This window comes from Serinus canaria, chromosome 5 (assembly GCF_022539315.1).
Source record: "Serinus canaria isolate serCan28SL12 chromosome 5, serCan2020, whole genome shotgun sequence".
Classification (NCBI taxonomy): Eukaryota; Metazoa; Chordata; class Aves; order Passeriformes; family Fringillidae; genus Serinus; species Serinus canaria.
In genome coordinates this window covers 4,838,956-4,851,483 of record NC_066319.1, presented here as the reverse complement: position 1 = coordinate 4,851,483, position 12,528 = coordinate 4,838,956, and the positions used below count along the sequence as shown (strand labels likewise).

At 40.8% G+C, this 12,528-nt stretch overlaps 1 protein-coding gene across 4 annotated transcripts in view; it reads left to right on the top strand.

The window, feature by feature from the left end:
• GALNT18 (polypeptide N-acetylgalactosaminyltransferase 18) overlaps window positions 1-12,528 on the top strand; it is a 225,191-nt gene that overhangs the window by 154,640 nt on the left and 58,023 nt on the right. For all 4 annotated transcript variants that reach the window (XM_030240725.2, XM_050974795.1, XM_050974796.1 and 1 more), the window contains exon 8: window positions 8,425-8,610. In XM_030240725.2, coding sequence (XP_030096585.1) covers window positions 8,425-8,610 — 186 coding nt within the window. The remainder of the gene's footprint in view (window positions 1-8,424; window positions 8,611-12,528) is intronic.

Below are 12,528 nucleotides of genomic sequence, written 5' to 3'. Positions count from 1 at the left end.
GCTGTAGTCCTAAAGCCACGTTTTTAGCTTGTTTTCAGTAAGAAGGCCAATATCCTCTGCCACTAGGGAATGGTTTGCTCCACAGAAAACATCCTCAGTCTGTGATCACCAGTGCTGCTCAATGGTACAAGGCTGGTGATGTGTAAAGGCAAGGGGCTGAGAAGTCCCAAAATAGAAATACCCGTTGTTGTTACTTTGAGAGAACTTTTAAATACTGCTTTTTCATATAATGATTTCTCTTTAAGTTTGCATTGAAGCTTTAAATAGTTTATTTTGCTTTTATCCATTTTGTCAATTAGGAGGAGGCTATTTCTAGAATGAAGCCTGAAAGAAAATAATGGTAAAGATTGACCAAATGTTACTTCTTACAAGATGTAGATTTCATAGCTCACACTTTCACCAAGACACAAATAATTCCTTAGCAGGGCAAGGATGGCACAAGCACTTGCCTGGCACCCTGTGTGACCAGCAGTGGCTTATCTGTGTGCACAGGATTATTCCTGAGATTAATTTTGTTTTGCAGAGTACCTCACTGTGTCAACAATTTAAATCCCAAGACGACACCGACCAAAATTGTCTATTTACAGGATTGTAATTCCAACAGGTCAAAAAAGAAAGGCTCTGTTGAGAATAAAATAAGTAATTGTCCTGCCTCCAAATTCTGCCAGTCATGACATTACTGGCTTTTTTTTTGTTTCCCCCATGTCCTGCTAGCAGTGTTTCCTTCAGCAGCAGTTTTACCCTCCCACCTGACCTCCTAACCTCTCTGAAATAATTCCACTCTGAAAGTCTCTTTATGGATATTATGAAAGTGGGAACACAACCCATCTGGAGACCCACAGGATGAACAGCACCAGTGGTCTGGAGCACTCCCAGTGTTCCAACACAGTGAGGAGCTATGGGGCTGGGCTGTCCATCTCTGCTCCCACACACCCTTAGGATGGTTCTTTGCACACTGGGCCTCAAAAGATGAGTCTGGACTCTGGGTTTTTTCAGTCTTCAGAATTGTTTATTATTTCTTATCTACAAAGTCCCTTCTCTGCCCGACCTGGATCTGACCAGCACGGCAGCCAAAGGCACTCTGACCACCCCCAAGGCGGGCACATCTTTTATAACAAAAACTACGGATATCAGATTTACTTTTTATCCCCAATACCTGTCACCCTCGTCACCAAGTGTATCCTCACCCCAGACCAATCCCCAAGTGCCAACACCACAGCAGAAGATGAATGGCAAGAAGAAAGAAGAGTCTTGTGACACGCCCTGACTGCTCCATCTTGTCTCCATAACCCCCCTGTACCCAAACCCCAAAATCTGTGATTTACCCTATAATTTTGTCTTCCCTTCACCATTCACACCCCAGTGATTCCCACAGGTTCCATCTCCTCACACATCGGTGGCACATCCCTAGATGGATCAAAATCCATCCACCAAGTGCTTTTGGCAGCATTCCAAGGCTCCCAAGCCCCCCCCAAGGGTTCTCTCGGTAATTCTGGACATCAGGAGGGATGGGCTGAGTTCCCACACTGGGCAGGGGCAGGAACTGAGCTGGGTTGGTCCTTGTGGGTCCCTCCCAAGGCAGCCTGTTGTGTTCTGTGATCCCAGTGCAAGGTTCACAAAGCTGATCAAGCCAAGTGTAGCTGTGCTGAGGAGAGAAAGGCAAAGCCACGAGAGATGGCCAGCACAGTGCATTGCTCCATGAACACTAAACCAGTGGTGGTCCCGTTTTTCAGTCTCCTTTTGTGCTTTCCAAGACAAAAAGTGATTTCTTTAACTTGGCAATGTGGTGATTGATGTGTGGGTTACTGCCTGTGCCTGGCAGTGACATGGACACGCTTGGAAGAGACCTGGAAGGGGCCATAAGTGACCCTTGACAGGTGTTATCTCCAGGTGTCACGGGTGGGGAGTGGTTCCTGCAGCTCAAACCAGCAGCACACCATGCCTGGTTTAGCAGCACACTGGAAAAGTTTCCTAGCTCGTGAAGATACGTGCAAAATTAATCCCTGCAGAACAAAACAGTTTAAAAAGTACATAATGAAGCAATTAGCTAAAAGGGGAAGAAAAGGAATGACAATTTAATTTGGGAAGAATCTTTACATGTATTAGGTTTTCAATGAGAGGGTTTTATGAAGGCACAATTAATGTAAAATGAGGCCTGTGAGGCAATTGATGATGACTTCAAAAGTTAGATTTAAGGGATAATTTACATTTTAAAAACGAAGAGCAGCTCTAGTTATGTTTAAGTCCTTTATTTTCCTTTTAAAAAGCCTTTTAGATTGTGGGGGGGGTGTTTTTGTAGGTTACTTACAGTTCCTACTAACAGCCTATTTTCAGCCTATTTTTACAGTTCCTACTAACAGCCTATTTTCATAACCAAGCTGATAGTTTAATCAGTACTTACAGTACTGATTAAACTATCAGCTTGGTTATGAAAATAGGCTGTTCTTTCATACAAATAAATAAGTTTACCTGAAAGTATGACAGGATTGTGTGATGATCAGACATATTTAGTGAAGGTTATCTGAATTCAGTGGAGATATTGCCTAAATAAATATTAGCATATTTCATCCAGGGGGTATAGTTTCTAGCTGTGCAGAGGCAGACACCCAAGAAATGTTCTCAACAATCCAAAAACTTCCAGGGTGTGATCGAAAACCCACTGATAGCAACTAGAAATATGAACATTGATTTCAGTGATCTTTGTGTCTGACAGCTCTCTCTGTGCTTTCTGCAGTCACCTGTCAAGATACCAAAATAATGCAGATCCAGAAGGATTATGGTATTAAATGAAAATAACTTATTCCTACTGGTCTGTAAAACATCAAGCTCATTACTGATTATCAGTCAACAATTAATGGTAATGACAAAGGCTGACAAGATTCACAAGTAGTTTTTTGCAATAAATTGTTCCCAAAAATATATTTCAAAGATACTGGTAACTAATTAGTTTGTATCCACAGCAGTAATTAATTTACACTGACTGTTTTTTTTAACTTGGGGGCATCTTTAATGAGTACTTCTAATTTTGTAATTTGCAACCTTGACAGAAGCTAGAAATTACTTCAGCTTTTTCAGAAATCACTTAATTATTGAAAGGTTTTTGTTTGCAGTCCAAATGAGGTGATGGCATCAAACAAGGTCACATCAGCTCTTGGAGAAACTGCACGCTCTGTGTAAATTTAATGAATGCAGGACATGCTAATAAACTGCTCAAGGACTTGTTGGGTTGGGTTTTTTTTATTAAAATAAAGTTCTATAACATGAAAAGAACACTCAGTGATTAAAGGGATTAAAAGAAACTTCTGATGAAGAAGTGTTATATCATTTTATATTGAAGTATAAATTAAATATTCGAGAAAGGGATCGGCCTCAGAGTTGCCATTGTTTTGATTAAACATGCAAATTCAAACACATTTAAATGAAATTGGAGAGGATTTACTCAGTAATGTAGTGAAAGAGGTTTTCCAGATGTGAATGGAGTTTGCTTAAAAAAAGCTTGCAACCAGACTGAATTGGGTATTTGCAAGGTGGTGTGAGTGGCTCTGCAGTGCTGCGGGGTGCCTGGTGGGAGGGCAGGGGGTGACAGGGGCTCAGGACTTGGCAGGGGGCTCTGAGAAGCCACTTGGTGTGCTCCTGCTCCTGTGGCTGCCTCACTGGTGCCCTGCAGTGCCCCACGCTCAGGTGCTGTCCCCCTCCAACAGAGGGGACTCACAGCTGGGCTGCTGTGCCACCACCTGTGTCCTCTCCTGCTTTCAGTGCTCTCCCAGTGTGGGGAGCCTGAGGAGCTGCTTTAACCTTGGTAAACGTAAATTCTCACAGATTGAGGGCCACAGTTATCAATCACCAGGTGCCAGTAAACATTCAGTAAATCAACAGTGTGAGGTGCTCAGAGCAGATTGTCCACAAGCCACAACAGCTGAGGATGCAAAAGGGAGTTTTCTCTCCTTTCCCCCTCACCCCTCTCCAGCAGATTCTCTGTACTCAATGTCCCTGCCATCTCTCCTTTGATTTGCTTAGTTCAGGTCATGGGCTATGCTGATTTTGGTCTTTCAGCCTTGGAAGTGTTCCTCTTGGCACTGCTGCTGTCCCTTTGCACCTAGAGGTTTTGTTTTATGGAATTTTGCTACCTTTGGGCAGTGATGAAGGAACAAGGGGCTCTTTCAAGAAGAGAAATCTCTCTAAGCTCTTCTTGGGGCTGTACCAAATAGACGAACCTCCTCAGGAAATTCAGGAATAAAGAGCCCTTTCTCAGGCTGCCTTGGAAGGGAGCATTGGAAACACACTGAAGTGGGCTCAGAGCTCTTTGGAAGGGAAGCTCCAGTTGCTGTGCTCTTTTCCTGAAAGACTGTTTTTGCAATGTGAACCAGCAGGACCAGAACCTCAGGAAGTTCCTCCAGGGTAAAGCAAACCTTTTGCCTATCTGAGGCTCATGGAAAATACTCCCAAAGATGCACTGACCACATTGATCACATTTCAAAACTTTCCAAGGCAAAGTCTGAGGCCTGTTGGTGCAGTTTTGCAATGGATGCTTTTACAGCATGACCTGTGAATTGCTATTTATTCTGTCACAGTGATGAAAGCATATGTTATTTTTTACAACTGCATATATATATTTCAAGGTCTGGTAGGAAATTGAGATTTTTGCTGGTAATTTCCACTGCCTGCCTATTGTAGGTAAATTATCTTCATGGGCAACAGGAAAAGTTGCTGAATTTCCTTTTAACCATGGTTTAGGAAATTATTCAGATGTTTTCCTTGCAATTTGTTCAAGTAGGTTAGTCATTAAGTATTACTGATTGCAGCCACAGCATGCTCAGAAATACAACATTTTACTTCAAACCATTCCATGGGGTTTGAAAAAGGCTTTGAAGCTCTTATCTTTACACTTCCTGCTAAAGCCATGGGTGATAATTTGAAAAGGCTCTACTGATTTTTAACTTTTGTATGTGTTTATAGCCATCAAATAAAACAGCAGCTCAGGAAAACTAGTGTGGTGCTGTTCAGTGTGGATCAAGCCTGAATAAAGATTGCTAATGACAGCAAAAAATAGCTGCAAAATCCACAGGGGAAATGTGTGAAGCTGCAAGGAACTAACCCCTCAGTTGCTATTCCTTCTTGTCCACAGGAATTTTATTAGATGCAGAACAGGCCACTCTAAAAGGCTTCTCAGCTTCCCTCTGGGTACAGTCTTTGAGAAAATGTATTTCTTAGGTTAGAATATGAATTTAAAAAAAAGATAAAAATTGTATCTGACTGAAAGGTGTTTGGTCAGAGTAATTAATTAGTCTTTCCTGTGCACTTCTGATGTGAGATTTATGCCACCTCAAGGTTTTTCTCTTGAAAACCATCCAGCTATCCACAGCAGCTCCAACACAATGGTTAGAGCACCAGGGATTAATGTAAATGAGTGCAAGAGATGGGGGGAGGTAGGAGTGGTCAGGTTCAAGTGGGCATTTGCCCTAGAAGGGAAATAAACTCCAAGAAATTCCAATATTTAAAATACAGAATTTAAAAGAAAAACTGATACTTTTTGTAGCAATTAATGATGTTTCTTGTTTAGTATTCATGCATGCAGTTCAGTGGAGGGTTTAGTGGATGAAATAGCAAAGCCCTTCATTCCTGGGCTGGAGATTTTTGCATATTTCAGGGAGCTGGGGATCCTGACTTCCATGAGATTCCAGGAGAGCATCATGTCATTTGATAGTCCTGCTTTAATGCCTGCATTTCTATTTAGTTTTTTTGTTTTGTTTTGTTTTGTTTTTAACAACTTACCGCTCCCTAAATGCAATGAAACATTTGGATAAAAAGGAGATTTCTTGCTGGACTGCAATCCCACTGGCAAAGAACAATGGGAGAGAGAAGGGACATTGGCTGGTCCCAGATGTGACCAGCTGAGCATGTCAGGATTGTACTTTCTGCCTTTTTAAAGCATTGCCTCTGCTTCCACTCAGCCAGTTTTAATACCCTATATCTAAGGGCATTCTCCTTATTGCGTGCTGTAGCTAATTTTTGTGCATTTCAGGACATTTTTGCTTGGAAATAATATGATTTTGAAATTGTTTAATGAAACTTTGAAGTTCTGTTTTGACAGCTAATTAATTGATTGAAATTAATTAGTCTTGGAAAATAGAACAAAGACTGTCTGGGAGGAAGGAGTGGCCCCTGGAATTGATTAGTTGGTGTTTATTCAGGTAGTGGGTAATTTTTATTTGCCAACTCTGTTAAGGACTTGGTCATCTCAGGTTGTTTTTTTGAAAACATCTCATTTCTTTTTTAAGTCAAATGGTAGTTTCCTGATAACTGAATCAATGCTGAAATTACACATGACACTGCTCTTCCAAATTTCAGCTCCTAGAAATGTGCTTGGAAATTCAGCTTACTGTAGGCTGTGAACTTTTTTGGCTCAACTTGTTGTCAAGACAGCATTGTGACCTAGCTCTGAAAATCCCACAAAAGATTTGGTGTTCCCTGGCCCTGGCTCAAGGCCATCCCTGGTTGGAAGGAGCAGAGGCTGGGCAGAGTTCACAGTGCATGAGCACTGGGAATTGCCCTGTCCTGGGCTGAGTTATGACCATCTCTATGTCTTCCTTCTCTTTTATGATACTAATTTAGGCAGTGCACAGTGAGTAACTCTGGAACAGTTTATAGCTGGATGTCCATGCTGTACTGAGGAATTACTTGGACTGAAAGCAGGCGTTGTGTGAGCACAGCCTGGTGGTACTTCACATTTAATCTCCATTAGGAGACGTAGCTGGACCATTTACAATAACATGTTTGACAAACTAATTTTTTTGTTAGATAGTTAAACTAGATTGCCCACTTAATATGATACTTAGAAAGACAGGAAACCAATTTTGTTTCCAGATCATTTATTTTTGTGCCAGATCAGTTGCATATTTATTTTTAAATATTTATGATCATCTCAGTTTTGCCCTGATATTGACAATGGTTCTGTTTATTTGCTCTAATAGTCTTCCAGGTTTTGGACTTTTCAGCTCCCTTTTTGACTGTACAGCAGGTTCGTGGGTTAGCTCCCTTTCCACAGAGCTCTGCAAACCAGGGCTCTATCTCTTCTCCCAGCATATGCTGAATGCAATTAGGCACCAGTTCAGAAAAAAGCTTTGTAAACATTCTGAATTCATGCCACATTTTCTGGTCTCAGGAGCTGCCAAATGCCTAAACGCTGTATTCCAGCCAGATGTCTAAATATATAAAATGAATGACTGAACAAAGTGCCTCCCTAGTAGAGCATATGCCTGCAGGGTGGACAGATCTGAGGGGCCTGAGGTCAGCTCCAGAACAGGATGCTTTTCCAGCCCACATCCCTGGCCACCAGGAGGGAGACCAGAATATGACCCCCTGGGTGAGGGTACAAGAGTGAAGCACCCTCGCTCTCATTTTTTGCTCTCTTAGGATGAGGTACCAGGCCTCAGGAGTTTCTGCTGGCTGTTATCAGAAGGCAAACTCTGTCACTCCTCAGTGAGTGCACCCACCTCTGGGACACCCAGGTACTTGTTCAGCAGAATCAAACAGTTTGGGTACATCTGGTCTTTCACCTGAGCAGCATCCACTCAACTGTGATGAATGGGCTGCCTTGATCTTGTTAGGAAGCTTACGTGGTACAAGGCACACAGAAAAAGAGCTGCTGTGTAAAATAACTCATGTACTTCAGTGCCTCTTAAGTTTGCCAGAGTGGTTTTCTCTTTTGTGTAAATCAGAAATGAAAGCAGTAATTATGATTAATATTGTGTACTTTAGCTCAGTTGTGGTAGTGGGCAAAACTGCAATCTAATTGAGCAGGTGGAGTAACCTACATGAAGAAGCTGTTGTAAGAGTAGTTTCTGATGAAATTGTTCACACATTTTCATTAGGCAGTCTCTGTCTTCATCTCTCCTTCTCAAAAGGAATAGACCTGGTCCTTTCTCAGCCATGTTTAAATCAAGTGCAGATATATTCCTCATCTTCATGGAACCTGAAACTTCAGCAGCCCTAAAAAGCTGCTTGGCTTAGTTTCCCTAGAATGACAAGCTGCCTGGTTTGAGATTCTGGGTAGTGCATGTATGGTCTGGTATGGACTGTGCAGAACCACAGAGAAAAGTCTTTACAACTTGAACCTGGTGTTACTATTTTGAATTTGCTATACATAATGTGATTCATAATCTTGAAAACAACTGAGTTGATCCAGGCAGAGTGCAATGAGAGGCTACTGGTAATGTAGAAATCTGTAGGAAGGTGAAGTAGCAATAATAATTTATGGTAAGGCAAAGTAATAACCCTCCCCTCACGACCTCTTTGTAGTGCAAGAAGTCTCAAGTGGTTATTCTCCTAACAATGAAATAAAACAATTCCAGGGTGTTTGCTGGAGGCCAGGCGTGGTGTGGGGATCTGCCACTAGCAGAATGTCCCTTTATTTTTCCCTGCCAGGTGTGGCAGTGTGGAGGGAGCGTTGAGGTTCTGCCTTGCTCCAGGATTGCCCACATCGAGAGAGCGCACAAACCGTACACGGAGGATCTGACCGCTCATGTCCGCCGGAACGCGCTGAGGGTGGCTGAGGTCTGGATGGACGAGTTCAAGAGCCACGTCTACATGGCCTGGAACATACCCCAGGAGGTGAGTCACAGAGATCAGGGCTTCCAAACTCTGGCTCTACATCCCTTTCATTTTGGTTACTTGTCACTGTCATATTCTCCCTTCGCCCAGGATTTTTCTCCCGGAAAGCTGAGAAGCCTCAGAGAAAAAGGAAAACAATAATTATTTGATTTGCTTCTCCTGTGTTTTGCTCCTTTGGAATGTATTTGGAGATTGTTTATCCAACATGTGAATTGTTTCATTGGTTTCATGTGAATCATTTTCACTCTTTGGCCAATCAGGGCCAAGCTGTGTTGGGGCTCTGGAGAGAGTCAGGAGTTTTCATTATTATCTTTTTAACCTTCTGTCAGTATCCTTTCTGTATTCTTTAGTGTAGTATAGTATAGTATTCTATAATAAATATAGTATCATAAAATAATAAATTAGCCTTCTGGGAACATGGACTCAGATTCATCATTCCTTCCTTCATCTGGGCACCCCACAAATACAGTAGTTACTACCCTGAATTTTGATTTTTTCCGGTATGATTTTATTTGTATGTATGTATGTATTTATGTCTCACTTATAGGCATAAGGTGTATGCCCATACATACACAAATGTATATAAACATATACATGTAGTTGTGTCCTATTCTAGAATAATTTTTTTGTCTTTAAGTCCCTTAAAAATTAATTTCTTGTTGAGTTTATTCTCTTCACTGATGACTCTTCATGGATATTTTAAACTAGTAGCTGCAGAAATATGGGGGGGGGAAAGCCATCAAATCTGCATTGAACATCTTAATTTGAATTTTAGTCTCCTATTTACCATCACAGAGAGCTATTATTCCATCAGATTTGTGAGGAGAGATCTGCCAGGGGGTGTTGACATCTATTGAAGAAAGTGTGGGGTGTCTGAGAAGCATTTCACATCAGAGTGAGGGTGGCTTGGTGAGTGTCATGACATGCTGCAGATTCTTGCTGCAGCTCCCCACTGGACTGTTTGTCCTGATTGCTTTTCCATGGGTGAGTACTGCTTGGTCCATTGTATTGAAGAAATGATTTCAGATGGCCAACGTCAGGGCTCAGTTTGATTTTAGCTCTTCTTCATTTCTGCAGCCAATGGTATTTAATCTGTGAACAGCTTTGAGCTAAAGGGCTCAGAGCAAGGGGACTGTACTTAGAATCTGGGTGATTCTTTCCACCTAGAACCTGGGAAGCCTAGTTCTATTAAATTTGGAGTTTAACTCAGAGGACAGCTCTCATCATTACAGCAAAAGCAAAGTCTAGACTTAAATTAAAGGGCAGATTAGTTTTTCTTTAATAAAATCTCTCTAATTTGACAACAGTTCAGAGAAACTCGTTTTGATGCAATTTCTGTCAGGAAATAAAATGCTTTAGTTTAATTAGAAGAAAATGTTAGAAAGAAAAAATCAGCTAAATACATAAAAGCTGATGTTGGTTCAGCTGCTCTCAGTAGCTCCTTACATCTCTCATGATTAAAATTAGATAATTTTGGCAAAGTGGGGAAGTCAGTGTCCTATTTTAAGTTGCAGCATTTGCCACATGATTTGCTATGACCATGAAAAAAAATCCTTCATAACCTGATATAGGAAAGGACTTTTCTGAAAGTTCCATGTTCATGGAATCCAAACTGCCCTCTACATGTCCCTGTTTTGAATAGTTGCACAGCAGTCCATACAAGAATAAAAACATTTCTGCACAGGATAGCAGAAATTTACTTATTTTAGGTCACAACAATCCCAAATGAATTTTATTTGTGATTAGCCTGGTAGATTTAAATTTCAGTTTTAATTTCATGTTGTTAATTATTTTCTTGAAGATTGGTTCATCTTCATTGATTGATCCAAGTTTTAGTTTTATGACTTGCAGACAGAATAATAACACAAAACTTAGGAATTCCTTTTGCTAACGAGGGTGTACAGCACTGATTTGCATCATATTCATCCAGAGCTGATGGTGGTGTTTAATCTTGTGCAAATTTGAGATCTGAATGCAATTAGAGATCAAATTCATAAAGAATGCAGAGAGAAGTTGGAGCTGGACAGTTAGAGGAGCGATTCTCTATCTGGAAGCTAATGAATACTGGTAATGGACTGTGGAGATAATAGAAATGAATTTAGTTATAATAGTCAGGACTTCCCATGAAATATGTTATTCCAATGTGTTAAACATGGAACCTGATTTTTTTCCATGGAAGAATTCCTAGACCTCTGAGAAGTCAGATGTCTCCAAAGGTTTTAGTCTTTGGGTAATAGTCATAGTAATAATAGTCATAGTAATAATAGTAATAATAGTAATCCACTGATTAGTGGATCACTATTACTATTACTAGTAATAGTGATCCACTAATCACTATTACTATTGTAATATAGGTGCATTTTGCAGTGTCCCTCTTGGGATCTCTCTGTGCTTCTCTCTGAAGTACTGAGCCCTTCAAATAGAGACCTCCACTGCCATGGTGACTTCTGCATCCCTGACACTTGGATAAATAGATTCAGAAAAGCACTTGAAACCTAGAGGAAAGATTCTTCAATGTTGTCTTAGATATCTCGAGTTCTATCATCATCATAGTATGAGGATTTCATATTATCAGAGCTTCATACCTTCTTGATACAGGCAGCTCCTCTACTCACTGACTGTTCCAGGTCCTCACAGTAATCTGACTCCCCTCACTCCTCTTTCCTTACTCTTATTTATCACTAGTTCTTATTGATTACAGGTGTGGCCTGTTAAGATCAGGCCCGCCTCCAATCTTCAGCAACTGGTCCAGCTGCAACTCACTGGGGGACAAGATCACCCTCTACAATTCCCCCTTTTTCTTTTAACCACAGAGTTGCAGCATTTCCAGAAGTACATATTCAAATAAATTAACATTATTAAACATTCGTATATTTCATTTAGAATTAAGAGTTATACAAGTGTTCAAAACAGCGTGTTACAGCAGAGACATGTATATATATTTCTAAATATTAGTTCAGTTCCACAGCTTTTCCCAGTTTACAAAAGCACTTTTCTTCAAGGTCTTTTACACTCATATTTAGCACACGCCAATAGCTGTAATTGATATATTTTGCCAATAGTTTAGTGTTCAAGTCCTGTTCCCAAATCCACGGGGTTATTTGGTCAAATCCTGTTTCTCCCGTATCCACAGGTCTTCCCAAATCCATGGGTCACTATAGTTTAGTCCCGAATCATGTCGGGGTCACCATTTGTTGTCTTAGATAACTCGAGTTCTATCATCACCATAGCACAAGGATTTCACATTGTCAGAGTTTCATACCTTTTTGATGTTCCTCACAGGCAACTCCTCTACACACTGACTGTTCCAGGTCCTTGCAGTAATCTGACTCCCCTCACTCCTCTTTCCTTACTCTTATTTATCACTAGTTCTCATTGATTGCAGGTGTGGTCTGTTAAGATCAGGCCTGCCTCCAGTCTTCAGCAACTGACCCAGCTGCAACTCATTGGGGGACAAGATCACCCTCTACAATTCCCCCTTTTTCTTTTAACCACAGAGTTGCAGCATTTCCAGAAGTACATATTCAAATAAATTAACATTATTACACATTCATATATTTCATTTAGAATTAAGAGTTATACAAGTGTTCAAAACAGCATGCTACAGCACAGACATATATTTCTAAATATTAGTTCAGTTCTACAGCTTTTCCCAATTTACAAAAGGACTTATCTTCAAGGTCTTTTACACTCATATTTAGCAAACACCAATAGCTGTAATTGATATATTTTGCCAATAGTTTAGAGTTCAAGTCCTGTTCCCAAATCCATGGGGTTACTTGGTCAAATCCAGTTCTGAATCCTCAGGGTTATTTGGTCAAATCCACGGGTCCTCCCAAATCCATGGGGCACTATAGTTTGGTCCCTAATCACGTCGGGGTCACCATTTGTTGTCTCAGATAACTCAAGTTCTATCAT